We start from the raw sequence: 23307 nt of genomic DNA, 5'->3' as shown, positions 1-23307 counted from the left end.
TATTGCAAGATCAACATTGTATTCATCATCATAATCATTGTCTGCGTCATCATAATCATAATCATAGTTCATGACTTCATCAGCTCGGTCGTCGAGATCGAATCATCACCCTCCCCGGTATTGTTTAGATATTGGGAGCCGTCATTTGCTTCATTCAGATCATCTGGCCTGCTAGGGCTGCGTATGATCTCGAACAGGGCCTCTTCTCCCTCTCTGTCGGTATTGTCCGCCATAGCTTTTATTTAACTAATACAGAAGAAATATAAAACAATTAAGTATTCAAATTACAATGCATGGATGCAATCGATAAGGAAAAACTGAATCATATAGTACATAATATGCATCGTCTCGAATAATATATAATCTCGAATACATCGTCTCGAATAATATATAATCTCGAATACATCGTCTCGAATAATATATAATCTCGAATACATCGTCTCGAATAATATATAATCTTGAATACATCACTGGCTAGGTAGCTAATAAAGATCGAATACTATAAAAGAATCTAGGCCACTCGCGGTTCCTGGGGCGCGGGCGGTGGACACCCAAAGACAAGGAACCATCACAGGATCATATCTCCGGTCATCTGCCCAAAGAACCTGCCAGGTATTGGAGAACCTGACGTCCATAGCAGCCATGTAGCGATGGACGTGCTCGTCCTCCTCCCTGACACGACGATGCACCACCTCTGGCGGGGCCGGCTCCCTCTGCACCGAATGTCGCCCACGCGAATGCCACCAAAGGACATCAGGATCGACGACGGGACCCGAGGCCGGGTTCCTCACCAAGCGGCGCGCCCCTCCAGGTAGCACCTCCCAGTGCCAGCCCGGCGGAGCCCAATCCCGGACATGGGTCAGCCGGACGTCATCGCGAACGGGTCGACGGCGAGGATGCAGGCCGGGCATCGTCGAGAACAAATACTATATGCCCGCGAAAAGTAACATTTTTTAAATGATTGGATTGTGATAACTAAAATTCTATAAGCAAATTCTAACAATTTGACATTAATCTAATTCATCTAACTAAAACTAATTCTAAAATTTCTAACATTTCTATATACATAACTAATATTTCTATAACTAAAAAACAGAAAAATTGCTAACATTTCTATAAATATTTCTATAACTTAAAAACAGAAAAATTTATAACATTTCTATATAACTAACATTTCTAATATTTCTATAACTAAAAAACAGAAAAATTTCTAACATTTCTCTAAATATTTCTATAACTAAAAAACAGAAAAAATTCTAACATTTCTAATAATATTTCTAGAACTAAAAAACAAAAAAATTCTAACATTTCTATAAATATTTCTATAACTAAAAACATAAAAATTACTAACAATTTTACAACTAATTAACAATGTGTGTGTGTGTGTGGACATGGCGGCCGGGGAAGGCGCTCACCGGTGAGGCGAGGCGACGGGGGGCGGCGACGGGGACGGCGACGGGCGGCGATGACGCGGATGGCGACAATGGGGACGGGGACGGGGCGGCGACGACGGGGACGGCGACGGCCGGGGCGGCGACGACGGGGACGGCGACGGCCGGGGCGGCGACGACGGGGACGGGGCGGCGACGACGGGTGGCGACGGGGGCGGCGACGGGGGCGGCGGGCGACGGGGCAGAGGAGAAGAAGCAGATGAAAACTGACGAAATTTCTAAGTGCTGCTTATATAGGATGGGCCTTTAGTACCGGTTGGAGCCACCAACCGGTACTAAAGGTCAAATTTGTTAGAAATATGCCCTAGAGGCAATAATAAATTGGTTATTATTATATTTCCTTGTTCATGATAATCGTTTATTATCCATGCTAAAATTGTATTGATAGGAAACTCAGATACATGTGTGGATACATAGACAACACCATGTCCATAGTAAGCCTCTAGTTGACTAGCTCGTTGATCAATAGATGGTTACGGTTTCCTGACCATGGACATTGGATGTCGTTGATAACGGGATCACATCATTAGGAGAATGATGTGATGGACAAGACCCAATCCTAAGCCTAGCACAAGATCGTGTAGTTCGTTTGCTAAGAGCTTTTCTAATGTCAAGTATCATTTCCTTAGACCATGAGATTGTGCAACTCCCGGATACCGTAGGAATGCTTTGGGTGTACCAAACGTCACAACGTAACTGGGTGGCTATAAAGGTGCACTACAGGTATCTCCGAAAGTGTCTGTTGGGTTGGCACGAATCGAGACTGGGATTTGTCACTCCGTGTAAACGGAGAGGTATCTCTGGGCCCACTCGGTAGGACATCATCATAATGTGCACAATGTGACCAAGGAGTTGATCACGGGATGATGTGTTACGGAACGAGTAAAGAGACTTGCTGGTAACGAGATTGAACAAGGTATCGGGATACCGACGATCGAATCTCGGGCAAGTACCACCCGGTAGACAAAGGGAATTGTATACGGGATTGATTGAATCCCCGACATCGTGGTTCATCCGATGAGATCATCGTGGAACATGTGGGAGCCAACATGGGTATCCAGATCCCGCTGTTGATTATTGACCGGAGAGTCGTCTCGGTCATGTGTGCATGTCTCCCGAACCCGTAGGGTCTACACACTTAAGGTTCGGTGACGCTAGGGTTATAGAGATATTAGTATGCGGTAACCCGAAAGTTGTTCGGAGTCCCGGATGAGATCCCGGACGTCACGAGTAGTTTCGGAATGGTCCGGAGGTAAAGATTTATATATGGGAAGTCTTATTTTGGTCGCCGGAAAAGTTTCACACTTTATCGGTATTGTACCGGGAGTGCCGAAAGGGGTCCGGGGGTCCACCAAAGGGGTCCACCAGCCCCGGGGGGGCACATGGGCTGTAGGGGTGTGCGCCTTGGCCTATATGGGCCAAGGGCACCAGCCCCAAGAGGCCCATGCGCCAAGAGATAAGGGAAAGGGAGAGTCCTAAAGGGGGAAGGCACCTCCGAGGTGCCTTGGGGAGGATGGACTCCTCCCTGGCCGCACCCTTCCTTGGAGGAAGGGCCAAGGCTGCCCCCCCTCTCCCTTGGCCCTATATATAGTGGGGGGAGGGAGGGCAGCAACATCCAAGCCCTGGCGCCTCCCTCTCCCTCTCGTGACACATCTCCCTCCTCCCGCAGCGCTTGGCGAAGCCCTGTTGGAATCCCGCTACTTCCACCACCACGCCGTCGTGCTGCTGGATCTCCATCAACCTATCCTTTCCCCTTGCTGGATCAAGAAGGAGGAGACGTCGCTGTTCCGTACGTGTGTTGAACGCGGAGGTGCCGTCCGTTCGGCGCTAGGATCATCGGTGATTTGGATCACGACGAGTACGACTCCATCAACCCCGTTCTCTTGAACGCTTCCGCTCGCGATCTACAAGGGTATGTAGATGCACTCATATCTCGTTGCTAGATGACTCCATAGATTGATCTTGGTGATGCGTAGAAAATTTTGAATTTCTGCTACGTTCCCCAACAGTGGCATCATGAGCTAGGTCTATGCGTAGTTTCTATGCACGAGTAGAACACGAAGTAGTTGTGGGCGTCGATTTTGTCAATTTACTTGCCGTTACTAGTCTTATCTTGATTCGGCGACATCGTGGGATGAAGCGGCCCCGGACCGACCTTACACGTACACTTACGTGAGACAGGTTCCACCGACTGACATGCACTAGTTGCATAAGGTGGCTACCGGGTGTCTGTCTCTCCCACTTTAGTCGGATCGGATTCGATGAAAAGGGTCCTTATGAAGGGTAAATAGAAATTGGCATATCACGTTGTGGCTTTTGCGTAGGTAAGAAACGTTCTTGCTAGAATCCCATAGCAGCCACGTAAAACATGCAACAACAATTAGAGGATGTCTAACTTGTTTTTGCAGGGTATGCTATGTGATGTGATATGCCAAAAGGATGTGATGAATGATATATGTGATGTATGAGATTGATCATGTTCTTGTAATAGGAATCACGACTTGCATGTCGATGAGTATGACAACCGGCAAGAGCCATAGGAGTTGTCTTGATTTATTGTATGACCTGCGTGTCAATGAAAACGCCATGTAATTACTTTGCTTTATTGCTAAACGTTAGCCATAGTAGTAGAAGTAATAGTTGGCGAGACAACTTCATGAAGACACGATGATGGAGATCATGGTGTCATGCCGGTGACGAAGGTGATCATGCCGCGCCTCGAAGATGGAGATCAAAGGCGCAAGATGATATTGGCCATATCACGTCACTTTATGATTTGCATGTGATGTTTGTCATGTTTACATCTTATTTGCTTAGAACGACGGTAGCATAAATAAGATGATCCCTCACTAAAATTTCAAGAGACGTGTTCCCCCTAACTGTGCACCGTTGCGAAGGTTCGTTGTTTCGAAGCACCACGTGATGATCGGGTGTGATAGATTCTAACGTTCGAATACAACGGGTGTTGACGAGCCTAGCATGTACAGACATGGCCTCGGAACACATGCAAAACACTTAGGTTGACTTGACGAGCCTAGCATGTACAGACATGGCCTCGGAACACAAGAGATCGAAAGGTCGAACATGAGTCGTATAGTAGATGCGATCAACATGGAGATGTTCACCGATGATGACTAGTCCGTCTCACGTGATGATCGGACACGGCCTAGTTTGACTCGGATCATGTATCACTTAGATGACTAGAGGGATGTCTATCTGAGTGGGAGTTCATTAAATAATCAGATGAACTTAATTATCATGAACATAGTCAAAAGTTCTTTACAAATTATGTCATAGCTTACGCTTTAAGATATGTTCCTAGAGAAAATTTAGTTGAAAGTTGACAGTAGCAATTATGCGGACTGGGTCCGTAAACTGAGGATTGTCCTCATTGCTGCACAGAAGGCTTATGTCCTTAATGCACCGCTCGGTGTGCTGAACCTCAGTGTCGTCTGTAGATGTTGCGAAACATCTGGCATACACGTTTTGATGACTACGTGATAGTTCAGTGCGTAATGCTAACGGTTTAGAATTGTGGCACCAAAGACGTTTTGAAACGTCGCAGAACATATGAGATGTTTCGAAGACTAAAATTGAGATTTCAGACTAGTGCCCACGTCAAGAGGTATGAGACCTCTGACAAGTTTCTTAAGCCTGCAGACTAAGGGAGAAAAGCTCAATCGTTGAGCATGTGCTCAGATTGTCTGAGTACCACAATCGCTTGAATCGAGTGGGAGTTAATCTTCCAGATGAGACAGTGATGGTTCTCCATAGTCACTGCCACCAAGCTATTAGAGCTTCGTGATGAACTGTAACATATCAGGGATAGACATGATGATCCTTGAGCAACTCGCGATGTTTGACACCGCGAAAGTAGAAATCAAGTAGGAGCATCAATTGTTGATGGTTAGTAAAACCACTAGTTTCAAGAAGGGCACGGGCAACAAGGGATACTTCATGAAACGGCAAATCAGTTGCAGCTCTAGTGAAGAAACCCAAGGTTGAACCCAAACCCGAGACTAAGTGCTTCTGTAATGAGGGGAACGGTCACTGAAGCAGAACTACCCTAGATACTTGGTAGATGATAAGGTAGGCAAGGTCGACAGAAGTATATTGGATATACATTATATTAATGTGTACTTTACTAGTACTCCTAGCAGCACCAGGGTATTAGATACCGGTTCGGTTGCTAAGTGTTGGTAACTCGAAATAAAAGGCTACGGAATAAACGGAGACTAGCTAAAGGTGAGATGACGATATGTGTTGGAAGTGTTTCCAAGGTTGATGTGATCAAGCATCGCATGCTCCCTCTACCATCGAGATTGGTGTTAAACCTAAATAATTGTTATTTGGTTTTTTGCGTTGAGCATAGACATGATTGGATTATGTTTATCGCAATACGGTTATTCATTTAAGGAGAATAATGGTTACTCTATTTATTTGAATAATACCTTCAATGGTCTTGCACCTAAAATGAATCTCGATCGCAGTGATACACATGTTCGTGCCAAAAGATATAAAATAGTAATGATAGTACCACATACTTGTGGCACTGCCATTTGAGTCATATTGGTATAGAACGCATGAAGAAGCTCCATGTAGATGGATCTTTGGACTCACTCGTTTTTGAAAAGATTGAGACATGCGAACCATGTTTATTAGTATATATGCATGAAGAAACTCCATGCAGATGGATCGTTTGGACTCACTTGATTTTGAATCACTTGAGACATGCAAATCATACCACATGGGCAAGATGACTGAAAGGCCTTGTTTTCAGTAAGATGGGAACAAGAGAGCAACTTGTTGGAAGTAATACATTTGATGTGTGCAGTCCAATGAGTGCTGAGGCACGCAGTGGATATCGATATGTTCTTACTTCACAGATGATTTGAGTAGATGCTGAGAATATTTACTTGATGAAACACAAGTCTGAATTATTGAAAGGTACAAGTAATTTCAGAGTGAAGTTGAAGATCGTCGTGACAAGAGGATAAAATGTCTATGATATGATCATAGAGATATCTGAGTTACGAGTTTGGCACACAATTAAGACATTGTGGAAAGTGTTTCACAATTAATACCGCCTGGAACACCACAGTGTGATGGTGTGTCCGAACATCATAACTGCACCCTATTGGATATGGTGCATACCATGATGTCTCTTATCAAATTACCATTGCCGTTTATGGGTTAGGCATTAGAGACAACCGCATTCACTTTAAAAGGGGCACCACGCAATTCCGTTGAGACGACACCGTTTAGAGAAACCTAAGTTGTCGTTTCTTAAAAGTTTGGGGCTGCGATGCTTATGTGAAAAAGTTTCAGGCTGATAAGCTCGAACCCAAAGCGGATAAATGCATCTTCATAGAATACCCAAAACAGTTGGGCATACCTCCTATTTCAGATCTGGAAGCAAAAGTAATTGCTTCTAGAAACGGGTCCTTTCTCGAGGAAAAGTTTCTCTCGAAAGAATTGAGTGGGAGGATGATGGAGACTTGATGAGGTTATTGAACCATAACTTCAACTAGTGTGTAGCAGGGCACAGGAAGTTGTTCCTGTGGCACCTACACCAATTGAAGTGGAAGCTTATGATAGCGATCATGAAACTTCGGATCAAGTCACTACCAAACCTCGTAGGACGACGAGGATGCGTACTACTTCAGAGTAATGCGTGATCCTGTCTTGGAAGTCATGTTGCTAGACAACAATGAACCTACGAGCTATGGAGAAGCGATGGTGGGCCCATATTCCGACAAATGGTTAGAAGCCATGAAATCCGAGATAGGATCCATGTATCAGAACAAAGCATGGACTTTGGTGAACTTGCCTGATGATCGGCAAGCCATTGAGATAAATGGATCTTTAAGAAGAAGACGGACGTGGACGGTAAGGTTACCGTCTATGAAGGTCGACTTGTGGCAAAGAGTGTTTTCACAAGTTCAAGGAGTTGACTACGATGAGATTTTCTCATCCGTAGCGATGCTTAAGTCCGTCGGAATCATGTTAGCACTAGCTGCATTTATGAAATCTGGCAGATGGGTGTCAAAACAAGTTTCCTTACCAGTTTTCGTAAGGAAAGGTTGTATGTGATACAATCAGAAAGGTTTTGTCGATCCTAAGGATGCTAAAAGGTATGCTAGCTCCAGCGATCCTTCCATGGATTAGAGCAAGCATCTCGGAGTCAGAATATACGCTTTGATGGAGTGATCAAATTTTTTGGGTTTATACAAAGTTTGTTAGAAACTTGTATTTACAATAAAGTGAGTGGGAGCGCTACAACATTTCTAATAAGTATATGTTGTTAACATATTGTTGATCAGAAATGATTTCTGGAAAGCATCCAGGGTTGTTTGAAAGGAGTTTTTCAAAGGAAGACCTGGATAAAGCTGCTTACATATTGGGCATCAAGATCTATAGAGATAGATCAAGACGTATGATGATACTTTCAAAGAACGCACACCTTGACATGATTTTGAAAGAGTTCAAAATAGATCAGCAAAGAAGGAGTTCTTGGCTGTGTTACAAGGTGTGAGTATTGAGTAAGACTCAAGACCTGACCACAGCAGAAGAGAGAGAAAGGACGAAGGTCGTCCCCTATGCTTTAGATGTAGGCTCTACAATATGCTATGTTGTGTACCGCACATGAAGTGTGCCTTGCCATGAGTTGGTCAAGGGGTACAATAGTGATCCGGGAATGGATCACATGACAGCGGTCGAACTTATCCTTAGTATCTAGTGGACTAAGGAATTTTCTCGATTATGGAGGTGAAAAGGAGTTCGTCGTAAAGGGTTACGTCGATGCGAACTTTGACACTAATCCGGATGACTCTGAGTAGTAAACCGGATTCGTATAGTAGAGCAGTTATTTGAAATGGCTCCAAGTAGCGCGTGGTAGCATCCACAAGATGACATAGATATTCGTAAAGCACACACGGATCTGAAAGGTTCAGACTCGTTGACTGCAACCTCTCTCACAAGCATAACATGATCAAACCAGAACTCATTGAGTGTTAATCACATAGTGATGTGAACTAGATTGTTGACTCTAGTAAACTCTTTGGATGTTAGTCACATGGTGATGTGACCTGTGAGTGTTAATCACATGGTGATGTGAACTAGATTATTGACTCTAGTGCAAGTGGGAGACTGTTAGAAATATGCCCTAGAGGCAATAATAAATTGGTTATTATTATATTTCCTTGTTCATGATAATCGTTTATTATCCATGCTAAAATTGTATTGATAGGAAACTCAGATACATGTGTGGATACATAGACAACACCATGTCCCTAGTAAGCCTCTAGTTGACTAGCTCGTTGATCAATAGATGGTTACGGTTTCCTGACCATGGACATTGGATGTCGTTGATAACGGGATCACATCATTAGGAGAATGATGTGATGGACAAGACCCAATCCTAAGCCTAGCACAAGATCGTGTAGTTCGTTTGCTAAGAGCTTTTCTAATGTCAAGTATCATTTCCTTAGACCATGAGATTGTGCAACTCCCGGATACCGTAGGAATGCTTTGGGTGTACCAAACATCACAACGTAACTAGGTGGCTATAAAGGTGCACTACAGGTATCTCCGAAAGTGTCTGTTGGGTTGGCACGAATCGAGACTGGGATTTGTCACTCCGTGTAAACGGAGAGGTATCTCTGGGCCCACTCGGTAGGACATCATCATAATGTGCACAATGTGACCAAGGAGTTGATCACGGGATGATGTGTTACGGAACGAGTAAAGAGACTTGCTGGTAACGAGATTGAACAAGGTATCGGGATACCGACGATCGAATCTCGGGCAAGTACCATACCGATAGACAAAGGGAATTGTATACGGGATTGATTGAATCCCCGACATCGTGGTTCATCCGATGAGATCATCGTGGAACATGTGGGAGCCAACATGGGTATCCAGATCCCGCTGTTGGTTATTGACCGGAGAGTCGTCTCGGTCATGTCTGCATGTCTCCCGAACCCGTAGGGTCTACACACTTAAGGTTCGGTGACGCTAGGGTTATAGAGATATTAGTATGCGGTAACCCGAAAGTTGTTCGGAGTCCCGGATGAGATCCCGGACGTCAGGAGGAGTTCCGGAATGGTCCGGAGGTAAAGATTTATATATGGGAAGTCTTATTTTCGTCGCCGGAAAAGTTTCGCACTTTATCGGTATTGTACCGGGAGTGCCGAAAGGGGTCCGGGGGTCCACCAAAGGGGTCCACCAGCCCCGGGGGGCCACATGGGCTGTAGGGGTGTGCTCCTTGGCCTATATGGGCCAAGGGCACCAGCCCCAAGAGGCCCATGCGCCAAGAGATAAGGGAAAGGGAGAGTCCTAAAGGGGGAAGGCACCTCCGAGGTGCCTTGGGGAGGATGGACTCCTCCCTGGCCGCACCCTTCCTTGGAGGAAGGGCCAAGGCTGCGCTCCCCCCTCTCCCTTGGCCCTATATATAGTGGGGGGGGGGGAGGGAGGGCAGCAACATCCAAGCCCTGGCGCCTCCCTCTCCCTCCCATGACACATCTCCCTCCTCCCGCAGCGCTTGGCGAAGCCCTGTTGGAATCCCGCTACTTCCACCACCACGCCGTCGTGCTGCTGGATCTCCATCAACCTCTCCTTTCCCCTTGCTGGATCAAGAAGGAGGAGACGTCGCTGTTCCGTACGTGTGTTGAACGCGGAGGTGCCGTCTGTTCGGCTCTAGGATCATCGGTGATTTGGATCACGACGAGTACGACTCCATCAACCCCGTTCTCTTGAACGCTTCCGCTCGCGATCTACAAGGGTATGTAGATGCACTCCTCTCTCATTGCTAGATGACTCCATAGATTGATCTTGGTGATGCGTAGAAAATTTTGAATTTCTGCTATGTTCCCCAACAAAATTTGGCCAGCCCAAGCGGCGGGAAGCGCACCCCTTTAGTACCGGGTGGTGGCACCAACCGGTACTAAAGACCCCCCTTTAGTACCGGTTGGAGCCACCACCCGGTACTAAAGGGTGTGCGCTGCCAGGCGAGGGGCGCAGAAGTTTAGTCCCACCTCGCTAGTTGAGGAGCGCCAGGACCAGTTTATAAGCCCCGACGCGGGCACTGCATTGAGCTCCTCTCAATAGCAGGCCTTCTGGGCCTACCTCTCCTACTCTACTTGTGGGCCTACTGGGCTTGCGGGCCTGCATCCTGGCCCAACTACAGGTTGGGTTTCTAGTCATATGCAGGCCGCTCTGGCCCAGCAGGTGGGCTTTTTTATTTTCTTATTTTTTTTGCTTTATTTATTTTTGGTTTTTTTATTTTTGAGTTGTTTTTTGCTATATTTAGAGTTTCTTTGGGAATATTTTTGCTTTAGGTACAAAAAATTACAAACTTTCTGTTAGTGTCGGTAGTTTACAAATTTGAATAGTTTACATTTTGAATTATTTGAAATTTGTGTGAATCACTAGTTTGTGAATAACTTAACTTTGAAAATAGATTTTCACTGATTCTTTTTTCTTATGTTTAATATTAGTGTGTTTTATCATTATATTAAATTTGGTAATGCTTAGGTTATTTAAAAAATGAAATCCCTTTGTAACGGATGAGTTTTCGTCCGAAACGCTGATACTTCGAAAGAGATTGTCCATTTTATACACGAAGTGCATTCAGTTTTTGCGGTAACCCTCTCTACTTTTTTGCACATGCTATGTTGGTGAAATTATGATACCATGCCAACTTTCAACCTTTTCTGAGTTCATTTGAAATGCTTTTCAATTTCAGGGTCATTTAGCTGAAAAAATCAGTAATTGCATGAAAGAATTTGTTTGCACATAAAAAAATTCGCGTTTCAAATGCCAAAACACATAACTACCCTAACTATTACAGAGATTCCCTCCTGGGTGTGAAACACAGAAGAAATTGATGATAGTGAAGCCGATCACATCCCAGATCTTTGGGTGTGAAACTTTTTCTTCGCGTATGTCCCTTTGCGCCGTAGCCATGGAAAATCTTCATCATTTAACTGGATGCTCGGGTCAATATTCACTGTGAATGGAGCAATTTCATCAAACTTTTCATAATCTTCTGACATGTCTGTCTTGTCATCCACTCCCACGATGTTTCTCTTCCCAGAAAGAACTATGTGGCGCTTTGGCTCATCGTATGATGCATTCACTTCCTTATCTTTTCTTTTCTCGGCTTGGTAGACATATCCTTCACATAGAAAACCTGTGCCACATCATTAGCTAGGACGAATGGTTCGTCTGCATACGCAAGATTGTTGAGATCCACTGTTGTCATTCCATACTGTGGGTCTTCCGTTACCCCATATCGTGTCATATTGACCCATTTGCACCGAAACAAAGGGACCTTCAAATCATGTCCATAGTCAAGTTCCCATATCTCCTCTATGTAACCATAATATGTTTCCTTTCCCGTCTTGGTTATTGCATCAAAGCGGACACCACTGTTTTGGTTGGTGCTCTTCTTATCTTGGGCGATCGTGTAAAATGTATTACCATTTATCTCGTACCCTTTGAAAGTCATTATATTCGAAGAAGGTAACTGGGACAGCGAGTACAGGTCATCTTCAATAGAGGCGTCATGCATGGTATGTGTCTGCAACCAGCCGGCGAAACTCCTGGTTTGTTCACGTGTAATCCAGTCATCAGACCGTTCCGGGTGTTTGGAGCGTAGAAAATTCTTGTGTTCGTCCATATACGGAGCCACCAAGGCGGAATTCTGTATAACTGTGTAGTGTGCTTCAGTGAGAGAATGTCCGTCCATACATATTTTTTGATTCCCTCCTAGCGTGCCTTTTCCATCCAGTCTGCCCTTATGCCGCGATTCAGGAACACCAATCGGCTTAAGGTCAGGAATAAAGTCAATACAAAACTCAATGACCTCCTCATTTTCATGGCCCTTGGAGATGCTTTCTTCTGGCCTAGCACGGTTATGAACATATTTCTTTAAGACTCCCATGAACCTCTCAAAGGGGAACATATTGTGTAGAAATACAGGACCCAAAACACTAATCTCTTCGCATAGGTGAACTAGGACGTGCGTCATGATGTTGAAGAAGGATGGTGGGAACACCAACTCGAAACTGACAAGACATTGCACCAAATCATTCTCTAACCTTGGTATGATTTCTGGATCGATTACCTTCTGAGAGATTGCATTGAGGAATGCACATAGCTTCACAATGGCTAATCGAACGTTATCCGGTAGAAGCCCCCTCAATGCAACCGAAAGCAGTTGCGTCATAATCACGTGGCAGTCATGAGACTTTAGGTTCTCGAACTTTTTCTCTGCCATGTTTATTATTCCCTTTATATTCGACGAGAAGCCAGACGGTACCTTAATACTGAGCAGGCAGTCAAAGAAGATTTCCTTCTCTTCTTTGGTAAGAGCGTAGCTGGCATGACCCTGATGTATGCCGTCTTTTCCATGCATACGTTGCTGGTCCTCCCGTGCCTCAGGTGTATCTTTTGTCTTCCCATACACGCCCAAGAAGCCAAGCAGGGCCACGCAAAGATTCTTCGTCACGTGCATCACGTCGATTGCAGAGCGGACCTCTAGATCTTTCCAATAGGGCAGGTCCCAAAATATAGATTTCTTCTTCCACATGGGTGCGCGTCCGTCAGCGTCATTCGGAACAGGTTGTCCGCTAGGACCCTTTCCAAAGACTACCTTCAAATCCTTGACCATATCATGTACATCAGCACCAGTACGGTGGCGAGGCTTCGTCCGGTGATCCGCCTCACCTTTGAAATGCTTGCCTTTCTTTCTTATGGGATGCCTGCTCGGAAGAAATCGACGATGTCCCAGGTACACATTTTTCCTACAATTGTCCAAATATATACTGTCGGTATCATCCAAACAGTGCGTGCATGCGCGGTATCCCTTGTTTGTCTGTCCTGAAAGGTTACTGAGAGCAGGCCAATCATTGATGGTCACGAACAGCAAGGCCTTTAGGTCAAATTCTTCCCCCATGTGCTCATCCCACGCACGTACACCTATTCCATTCCACAGCTGTAAGAGTTCTTCAACTAATGGCCTTAGGTACACATCAATGTCGTTGCCGGGTTGCTTAGGGCCTTGGATGAGCACTGGCATCATAATGAACTTCCGCTTCATGCACAACCAAGGAGGAAGGTTATACAAACATAGAGTCACAGGCCAGGTGCTATGGTTGCTGCTCTGCTCCCCAAAAGGATTAATGCCATCTGCGCTTAGACCAAACCATACGTTCCTTGCGTCATCTGCAAACTCCTTCCCGTACTTTCTCTCAATTTTTCTCCACTGCGACCCGTCAGCGGGTACTCTCAACTTTCCGTCTTTCTTACGGTCTTCTCTGTGCCATCGCATCGCCTTGGCATGCTCTTTGTTTTGGAACAAACGTTTCAACCGTGGTATTATAGGAGCATACCACATCACCTTGGCAGGAATCTTCTTCCTGGGGCGCTCGCCCTCGACATCACCAGGGTCATCGCGCCTGATCTTATAGCGTAATGCACCGCATACCGGGCAAGCGTTCAAATCCTCGTACTCACCGCGGTAGAGGATGCAGTCATTAGGGCATGCATGTATCTTCTGCACCTCTAACCCTAGAGGGCAGACAGCCTTCTTTGCTTCGTACGTACTCTCGGGCAATTCGTTGTCCTTTGGAAGCATATTCTTTATCATTACCAGCAACTTTCCAAATCCCTTGTCAGATACACCATTCTCTGCCTTCCATTGCAGCAATTCCAGTCTGGTGCCCAATTTTTTCTTGTCAGCTTCGCAATTCGGGTACAACAATTTCTTGTGATCCTCTAACATGCGCTGCAACTTCTTCTTCTCCAAATCACTTGCGCAGTTTCTCTTTGCATCGGCAATGGCCCGACCTAGATCATCAGCGGGCTCATCTTATGCCTCTTCTTCAGCTTCTTCCCGCATTGCTGGCCCAGCTTCTCCCCCCATTGTTGTATCATCGTATTCAGGGAACCCATGGCCAGGATAGTTGTCGTCGTCCTCTTCTTCTTCATTGTCTTCCATCATAACCCCTCTTTCTCCGTGCTTGGTCCAAACATTATAGTGGGGCATGAAACCGGACTTAAACAGGTGGACGTGAATGGTTCTTGATGTAGAGTAATTGTGATCATTCTTACAGACTAAACATGGACAAGGTATAAAACCATCCGCCCGCTTGTTTGCCTCAGCCGCAAGCAGAAAAGTTTGCATGCCATTAATGAACTCGGGAGAGCATCGGTCATCGTACATCCATTGTCGGCTCATCTTCATTACACAACACCGAATAGACCAAATTAATACAAGTTCATACATAAAGTTCATACAAGACTTAAATGTAACAAACAAATAACTCTCTAACTAAAGAATTTAAATGCAACAACAAATGCGATCAAGATCTCAACTAAGGTAACAATTGATCCAACAGCATAATGATACCAAGCCTCACTATCAATGGCATATTTTCTAATCTTTCTAATCTTCAAGCGCATTTTCTCCATCTTGATCTTGTGATCATCGACGACATTGGCAACATGCAACTCCAATTCCATCTTATCCCCCTCAATTCTTTTCAATTTTTCTTTCAAATACTCGTTTTCTTTTTCAACTAAATTTAACCTCTTGACGATAGGTTCGGTTGGAATTTCCGGTTCACAAACCTCCTAGACAAAAATATCTATGTCAACTTGATGGGCATAATTTTTCATAAACACGAAATGCAACAACTAGTTTTAAAAGAGAATATACCACATCCGAATCATAACAAGGACGAGGGCCGACGGGGATGGATATCAAAACCATGGCACTATGTATAACAAACAACGTACGAGTAAGATAATTATACGAGTAACTATATATCCAAATCACACAAACATCAATTTGGTAATGTAAAACATTCATGAACAAGAGGCTCACCACAAGGTGGTGCCGGCGACGGAACGGTGCGGGCGATCGACTGTGGTTACGACGGAGATTTAGAAGGCACTAAGTAAACCACACCTACATATGCAAACTAAGTGTTAGTTTTGACCACAAATTGCATATAAATCAAATACTAGCACATATATTTTCTACCAAATTACTAAACTCATAAATTAATCACTATACAAAGCATTGCAAGAGCTAATCTAGCAATGAGAGATGAAAGGACAAAGTTGCTAACCTTTGTGATCATTTGAATGGATGGGGGCCTTCAAATCTTGACAAATTTTGGGCAAAATGTGTGATGAGCTCGAGAGGAAGAGGGGAAGAACAGAGAGGAGAGGGGAAAGGGGAAGAACAGAGCGAGCTCGGGTGGACGAAGGGTTTATGTTCGACGACCTTTAGCACCGGTTCGTGCCACGAACCGGTACAAGGTGCTGGAGGGGCCCCGGACTGACAACATCCTGCCACCACTCACTTTAGTACCGGTCCGTGGCACGAACCGGTGCTAAAGGTCGGCCACGAACCGGTAGCGACTGGCTAGCCGTTGGAACCGGCACAAATGCACACATTAGTGCCGGCTCAAAAGCAAACCGGCACTAATGTGCTTGACATTTGACCATTTTTCTACTAGTGATTGGGGATAATCTTATGCTTAGAAAAAAGCGTTACTTATGCTCCATGGACGAGAGCCTATCTTTCTCATCGGTATCTCTACTTTGGATCGTGTGGGTAGCCCAAATAACCGTATGAAGTCATTTGCCCAGGTTTTACCTACACCACAACATGTATTTGGTCTCTCTTCACATGACTTAAGGAGTGTTTGTTTTTCATGTTTGTGTGTTCAACCTTATAGGGTATTGAACACGTATAGTTGAAGATGATACAAAGATAAGCTTGACACGAATGGCTAGTTCCGGTAGGGAAGAGGGGGCCGTGAATGAGGTGTAATATCACCTTATCAAAGGAAAAAAAACTATATCAATCGTCGGACTAGGATGCCGACCAAATGGGCATGCATGCGTCCATGCACACGCCTAGACCGGTTCCGTGGTCTACGTATGTCGCACTCCTCTCACGATCTAATAAAGGCAACATACACGTATGAGTACGTGTTGATCATGGCGTTCGTCGGCATCTACCCACTTCTTAACTCACCAGCTCCTCCATTCACGTCTTATAGACTAAGACAATCCACAACTACCGCGATGGTTGTTTTGATCTCCATTGAAATCATTTAACCTACAATTTCTTGATTTTCTATAAATTATTACAAAAAAACATAATTATTCTACAATTCTCTTGAATGATACCATAAATTGTTTCAATGAAAACAAGGTTCAATAAATTGAGTCTCCACACTCTTCACATGAAATGATGATAAACAGTGTACGAGTATTCATGGAAATATATATGCATGAATCACCATGCACAAATAAAATGTGTATATATCATGTTATAACCTGATTTGTCACCTCATGACTCTACGATGGGACGCGGCATCAACAAGAAACTTGGGCCAAAGAGGGAGATGGTGAGGCCATGTCTGTCAACGGGAAGTGAGTTTTGTGCTTGTGGGGCCAATGGTCAGCCCCTGGTGTGTGTGTGTGTGTGTGGGGGGGGGGGGGGGGGGGGCGCGGTGGAGGTCAACTGCATGATGAGTGGTAAATGTGATTCGAGTACATTTTACCAATTAGTACATAGACTTTTATTTTAATTTGACTGGAAGGTTCGATTGGAATATCAGATGATGTTTAGGAATGGTCCAACATATTTTATATGACTTTATGGGGTTTAAGAGCATTATCATTGACATGCACGGCGGACTCCCGGCCATGTTTTTTGTGAACATTGTTGGTTGGCCTCCCGCACAACAGGCACAAATGATCGGTATTGTCGACCGTTATTTTGTGTGAAAAAAGATCAGATGGTTACTATGACATATGGGTGGTAGTGGCCAGGTGTGTTGGACAGAATAAAAGGATGGAAACAAAGGAATCGGTGTTACGTTTGATGGCTAATCTACATGAGCTTTAGTCATCCGCGTCGTTAGTTTCAAGACCAAATTCGAACATGGTTCCCAGCTCTTATGCCCTTCCTCTTACTTCATACATATACATAGGAGGATTTCACTCATGTTGCCATTGTTGGTATTGGAACTATCAGTCCAACGTCATTCATCTGTTGTTTATTGTGATGTATATATTGGAGGGTTATAGTTGATGGGCGCATGGCAAAGAAAATATCATAAAATGAAGGCGACAAAGGCACTGACTCGTGTTGTCCCGAAAATCGATGACACGGGTAACGATGTTAATTAAATCCACTCTTTATTATGTATAGGCTTTCGTTTTATTCATGATGCTACTTGCAGTATTTCCTTTTATTGGATATGCATGACGTTTTATCATTTCACTTTGTTATGTTCCTTGTAGAAAAAGAAAGCATAACGATTATTATTTTCATTTGTTATGTTCCTTGTATAATTTTCACTCCTATACCTTTATTGAGATGATACTGTGACTACCCGTGGTTCATGCATATCGATATTTGATGTGATATATTCCGCCCGCCTCGCCATGTTCGATATGGGAAAGCCCTCCTTTTTCTTCTAGTCTTATGTCAAATAAAAGAAGAGGAGGAAAATTATCATTGTCGCTATCTATAAATCTCGACTCTCCCGACTCTTGCGTCACCCCCTCACGGGCGACACGAGAGGTTCCCAACCCTAGCCGCCAGGTCCACTATCTCGAGCGCGGGCCTCCTGCAGCTTGGGGAGGTCCCCGCACCGGGCGGCCGCGTAGCAGAGCCCCGCCACCGCCTCCCGCAGCTCCTCGGGGCAGTCGCGGTGCGCGTCGAGCAGCGCCGCCTCCTGCGTGCAAAAGTTCAACTGCTATCAATCAATACAACTAAATCAAATAAACCATATCTGCTGTGGCCATATGCCTGCAGCTAAACTGCTAGAGTCTTCTGTCCGTCCTGACTGAAGCCGGCAACAACCGCGCGCGGCTGCGTCCTGACGAATCCACCGCCCACGTCGTGCCGCTCCTCCTCGATCGCGGGGGCGGCGACCGTACCGGCTGGTGTCGCTGCTGGGCACGGACGAGAGAGGGAGTGACTCTCGATGATTGACGGGTCGAGGTGGCCACGCTTGCCGTTGTCGGACATCATCGCCGGCCGTCGCCCTCCCTCGCCGGCGACGCTCCGGCCGGCAAAATCTGCCTAATTAGTAGTACGCTGAAACTGCATAAGTGCACCGTGTCCGTGTGGATGCCTGCCTAATGAGAGCACAACTCACTGGACGATCTTGAGTTCTTGATGCACGCACACAAATCGATAGATCATCCTTTCTTCACGTACTGCATGCTACTCCATGCATATATATCTGCTTCAGCCGCACAAGCATGCATGCCTCAACCGGACTAGCTCCTGGGCGTATCCTGCTCTTCTCCGTGTTTCTTCTCCGGGAGATCCTCTGCGTCTGAGCTGTAGTTCCGAACATGTCCAATCCTCTCGAAGGCCTTGCCATGGGCCAGATGATCGCCGCCGTGGAGCGTCTCGTCGTCGGCATGCGCCCTTCCTGGGTTCCTCCTGTACCTGTCGTCGGGGCTCCCGGGCCCGGCTCGCGAGAGCTCTATGGCAGCCTTGGCGGCGGCCGCCGCCGTGGCAGCCGATTCGAACGCGGCCTGCGCCGCCTCTTCCACGTCTTTGAATGTCCGCGGCGAGTCAGCGTTGTCGTCGTCGGCCCGCGGCGTCGCGTGCCGCCGCTCGTCGTCGTCGTCGTGCCTCTTCTTCCTGTGGCCATGGCCATGGTGGGAGCGGCCGGCCGGATCCTCGTATGAGTCGGCGGCGTCGCTGTGAAGGCGCACGGGGATGTCCTTGTCGGCGCCGATCTCGAGGAGCACCATCTGGCGGCTCTCGAGGCTGGGCAGCGCGGTGGACAGCCGCTGCACGAGCTTGGCGTTGACGCCGCAGCCGGCGCGCAGCTCGGCGGCGCCGGACGCGAAGCCCCGGCCGAACCTGGCGGCGAGGAGGGCGCGGGCCTCCTGCAGCTCGGGGAGGTCCCCGCACCGCGCGGCCGCGTAGCAGAGCCCCGCCGCGGCCTCCCGCAGCTCCTCGGGGCAGTCCCGGTGCGCGTCGTCGAGCAGGGCGGAGCGGTCGGCGAGGAGCGCGCAGTAGGCGTCGAGCAGGAGGAGGGCGTCGAGCGTGCCCCGCTCCCGGATCACCTGCTCGGCGCGGAGGAGGGCCCGGTCCGGGTGGCCCTGCCGCAGCAGCTGCTCCACGTCCCCCCGCGCCTGCGCGCACCGCACCTCCCGGTGCGCGCGCACCACCGCGATCCGCTTCGTGGCGAGGTGCAGGAGGGACTTGAGCCGCGCCGTCTGCTTCGTTGTGCGGCCCAGCAGCACGTCCAGCGTCCTCCCCATCGCCGGCCGAGTCGAGTCGGTCGGCGAGCGAAGCTCCGGTGGCCCTGAGTGCTGACGGTTTGGAGGATGGCCGGAGCGGAGGGTGCGAGGTTCGTTGTGATGACTGATGAGGCGGTTTTGCGTCGGTGTTTTATACCCCCGTGCCATGCGCGCGCGGGGTGGCGGGGAGGTGTGAGTCGGAAGGAGAAAGATAATTAATTCGGACGCGGGAAGGATCCGACGGCCAGGAAGGAGGTTGCTTGTGGAGATGGAGATGGTTTGCTTTGTGGCGAAGGCGTTGTCGCGGCGAGGCCGACGTGCATTCAAACGCTCTCAGTGAGTAGACGCGTGCGTGCCCACGAGCGAGATGAGACCGTTTCCGTTCGTTCGGAAAGTACCAACGACGCGGGCCGATCTGCCGCGATGCGATGCCTGCGGGTTCCGCCCGTGCGACCGAAGAAGAGCCTGGGCCGGGGCAACCGTGAGTTGGCGGTTTCGGGGGCGTTTGCGAGGAGAGCGACGCGCGCCGGGTGCGGGTGGAGACTTGAACCGGTTCAAGGGTTTTGCAGATCACTTGCTGCTGCTGTGCTTTCGTTTGGTAGTACGATCCAGGGGACCTGTCGACCGCGACGGCTGCTCATAGTGTCTTGATCGGTGCTGTTATTGTGGTGGACTGGTGGGGCGAAGAACGGTTCGTCTAGATTGGGACCCCTGTTTGCTACGGTGACGGCGTATGGTATGCTCGCTCCTTTCGTGAAAGATCGGCCGTATAGGGTTCCACCCCTACATCAGTATGTTTTTCCTCTCTCACATGCATCTTTGTCTTGTGTTCATGGCTTTACATCCATGGTCGTTTCTGCTGCTGACAACAACCAAAATGTCATACTATATATTTTAGGAAAGAAGAGTAGCTGCAAATCGTATTCTCATTTGAAACGTTCATAGCTTTAATACTGTTACTAGTAGGGTTCAAAGTATGGCAAAATCTTTCCCGCAAAGGAAAAAAAGTTTGGCAAAAGCTAGCGAGAGTATTCCATCTCAGCCTGTAGGATTGACATGGTGAGCGAGCGTCGTGTGAGAACTCCCTCGGATGCCACTGCATTATACTAGCAATAACCAGCGCTCCCTTTTCACGAAAATCATTTTCACAGTTGAAAAAATGAACCAGCGTAGTTAACGCTTGGGCATCGATTGATTGATTGAGTGATTGATCCGTGCTACTAGGAAGCTTCGGTGCATGAGCATGAAGAAAACGGTGTAGCACGCGTGTGGAACACTTTTCTTTTCTTCAACTTGTGAGACACTTCTCATGGCAACGCACGAGTCATGCATCTCAAGCCTCGCTCGCACAACATCACAAGTGCACGCGGTCGTCCGGCGCTGGAATCATCAAATCAGCACTCGACCGGGTGCGTGCGTGTGCTCGCGCTTTACGTAAGGCACGACTATTCCGACGGCCCATTTATTGGTTGTACACGAGACCATCAGAGCTACTCCCTTCTTTCCGGTTAGCTTAAATCTAAAATCTCATCAACCAAGGTAAATGATGAGTGAAGGAATGTATCTCGTAGTTTAAAAAATTACTCAAACTTTAATCTACATTAATTACAGTGTATGCATGGATGACCCCTAAATGACTAGGATTGGTTACATGCAGTGGTTGGTTTCTTTTAATCCTTGCATGCATCAATTTAATCCACCTTAGAATGTGAACATGTGGTGGAAAGAAGTAAAAAATAAGATTTATAATATGGAAAACCCAAGAAAATGAGATGAGCCCAATAAACCGGAAAGGAGGGAGTATATAAGTAACCTCGCAACTCACTTAAATCACACCAAATCCCAATGCTACCTGTGAGGAAGAAGTTCTTGGCCTAAGCAGACTCATAGGTCTTCAGACGAACATTGTGTGTGCACCTGAAATATCTCTTACCCGTCACTCGTCAGCCGCTGAAGAGGCGTAGAAATGGAAAAAAAATAAGGTGTAGGATAACAGGAAATTTAGTTTCTTTTCCGGAAGCACAGCTTACCCGATCAGCAACAGAAGCCGAAGAGTAGGTTGAACAAAAAGATGATGCCACGCACGACTGCGGGCAAAATGTCCCCGATCATGTCCGGGCGCGCCTGGTGGCGGGCCGTCCCCTCATCGTCCCCACGCTGCCAGCATTTGTGCACCTTGTATTTGAAGAGTATCCAGAGACAAACCAGGAGTGCCAAGATACCGCCAAGAACGATGCCAATGATCTTCCAGACGCGATAAGTGGAGAAGAAGCCTGCAGTTGTTAAGTTAGATAAATACATAGTGAGTTCTTTCTCCGGCGAGCTACAACTGTCGAAGGAAGTAGGGGGCTTTTGCCCCCCCCCCTCCTATGGAAATCAAAGTAGTCCATACACACTAAAATGCACTCAAATGTTTTTACGTGATCTTAAACATAAGGAACAAATAAAATGGAAATATAAATACCCTTAAATAGAAAAAAACTTAAAAGGATACACTTAATATTGTCTAAGAACAAAACAAGGGCCGACCACCGGCGAGTAGGGAGCCCAAGGCCCGACCCCCGACGAGGAGGGAGTCGACGACCCTATCTCCGCCGCCGGAGGAGGGGTGGCCTAAGATGCTGGCGGAAGGGGGTGTGTCGGGGTGGGCTAACCTCCTGGCAGGACAGCTGGGGCAAGTAGACGCCGGATCCGGCCGCTGGAGGAGGTGGAATGAGCTGCCCGGCTGCTGGAGGAGGTGGAACGAGCTAACCGACGGTTGTAGGAGGAGGTGGTGGAACTAGCTCACCAGCGGCTGGAGGAGGAGGTGGTGATGGAACAAGCTCACCGGCGGCTGGGATCGGTCACAGCTCCAGGGCGACGGGTGGAGGGAGCGCTCCACCCGCTGGAGGAGGAAGAGCGGCGCCTGGGGGTGGATCGCTGCTCCACCGCGACCGGTGGAGGGAGTGCGCCGGCCGCTGAAGGCGGCGGCGGTGGACGCACGAGCAGAGCTCCTCGCGCAGAAGACGCGTTGAGGCCGAAGGTGTGAGGAACGCGAGAAGCACGAGCAAGACTACAGGCTTGTGGATCGCCATCTTTGAGCTTGTTGGGTTGTTGCACGGTGTGCGATGGGTGCTCTCCGTCTCGCCGGCTTAAATGCCTCGGCGCTTACGGATCTAAAGCGAGTGTGTGGCGTCCCGTTGTCTCCATTTCCATGCAAGAAAATACCTTCGTGACCAATCCGAAGCTCTTTATCTTTCATGGGAGGAAGAAGATACATTCATGAGAGGAAGAAGAAGTTTAATGTGGTAAGTGGGCTTTAGCGGCTTTGGGAGTTAGGGCCGGGAACTAGTGGTGAGGGCAAAAGTGGGGAAGCGCGGCATGGTTAGAGGGTGACCAGAACGTTTCCAATGTTTCTATCGAGAAGAAGGGCTGGACTTCTATATGGTCCTTGCAGGTCCCATCGAAGCTCAAGGTTTTTACCTAGCGTCTTGCACAACATTCGTTGCCGACGGGCGACGTACTTCACCACCGAAATATGTCGCCGACTCATGTCTGTGCACTTTGCGGAGCAAAA

At 47.3% G+C, this 23307-nt stretch overlaps 1 protein-coding gene and 2 long non-coding RNA genes across 3 annotated transcripts; all 3 read right to left on the bottom strand.

Moving 5' to 3' along the window:
* Nucleotides 1-14815: 14815 nt before the first annotated feature.
* LOC141021461 (uncharacterized) lies at nucleotides 14816-15862 on the bottom strand. Its single transcript, XR_012182765.1, has 3 exons — nucleotides 15343-15862; nucleotides 15175-15232; nucleotides 14816-15089 (listed from the first exon to the last, which is right to left on the bottom strand). It is a non-coding gene; the product is annotated as an uncharacterized lncRNA (long non-coding RNA).
* A 2044-nt stretch (nucleotides 15863-17906) lies between these two features.
* LOC123493353 (uncharacterized) lies at nucleotides 17907-21216 on the bottom strand. Its single transcript, XM_045227339.2, has one exon. It carries the CDS (start codon nucleotides 19917-19919, stop codon nucleotides 18771-18773), a length of 1149 nt encoding a protein of 382 aa, XP_045083274.1. The 5' UTR covers nucleotides 19920-21216; the 3' UTR covers nucleotides 17907-18770.
* LOC109744101 (uncharacterized) lies at nucleotides 17907-22939 on the bottom strand. The gene is made up of 4 exons (XR_006662121.2): nucleotides 22406-22939; nucleotides 21782-22024; nucleotides 21604-21668; nucleotides 17907-18220 (listed from the first exon to the last, which is right to left on the bottom strand). It is a non-coding gene; the product is annotated as an uncharacterized lncRNA (long non-coding RNA).
* Between the last annotated feature and the right edge of the window lie 368 nt (nucleotides 22940-23307).

Source organism: Aegilops tauschii, chromosome 4 (genome assembly GCF_002575655.3).
Source record: "Aegilops tauschii subsp. strangulata cultivar AL8/78 chromosome 4, Aet v6.0, whole genome shotgun sequence".
NCBI lineage: Eukaryota > Viridiplantae > Streptophyta > Magnoliopsida > Poales > Poaceae > Aegilops > Aegilops tauschii.
Note: the sequence above shows the minus strand (reverse complement) of the source record. Positions and strands in the feature narration are given on the sequence as shown.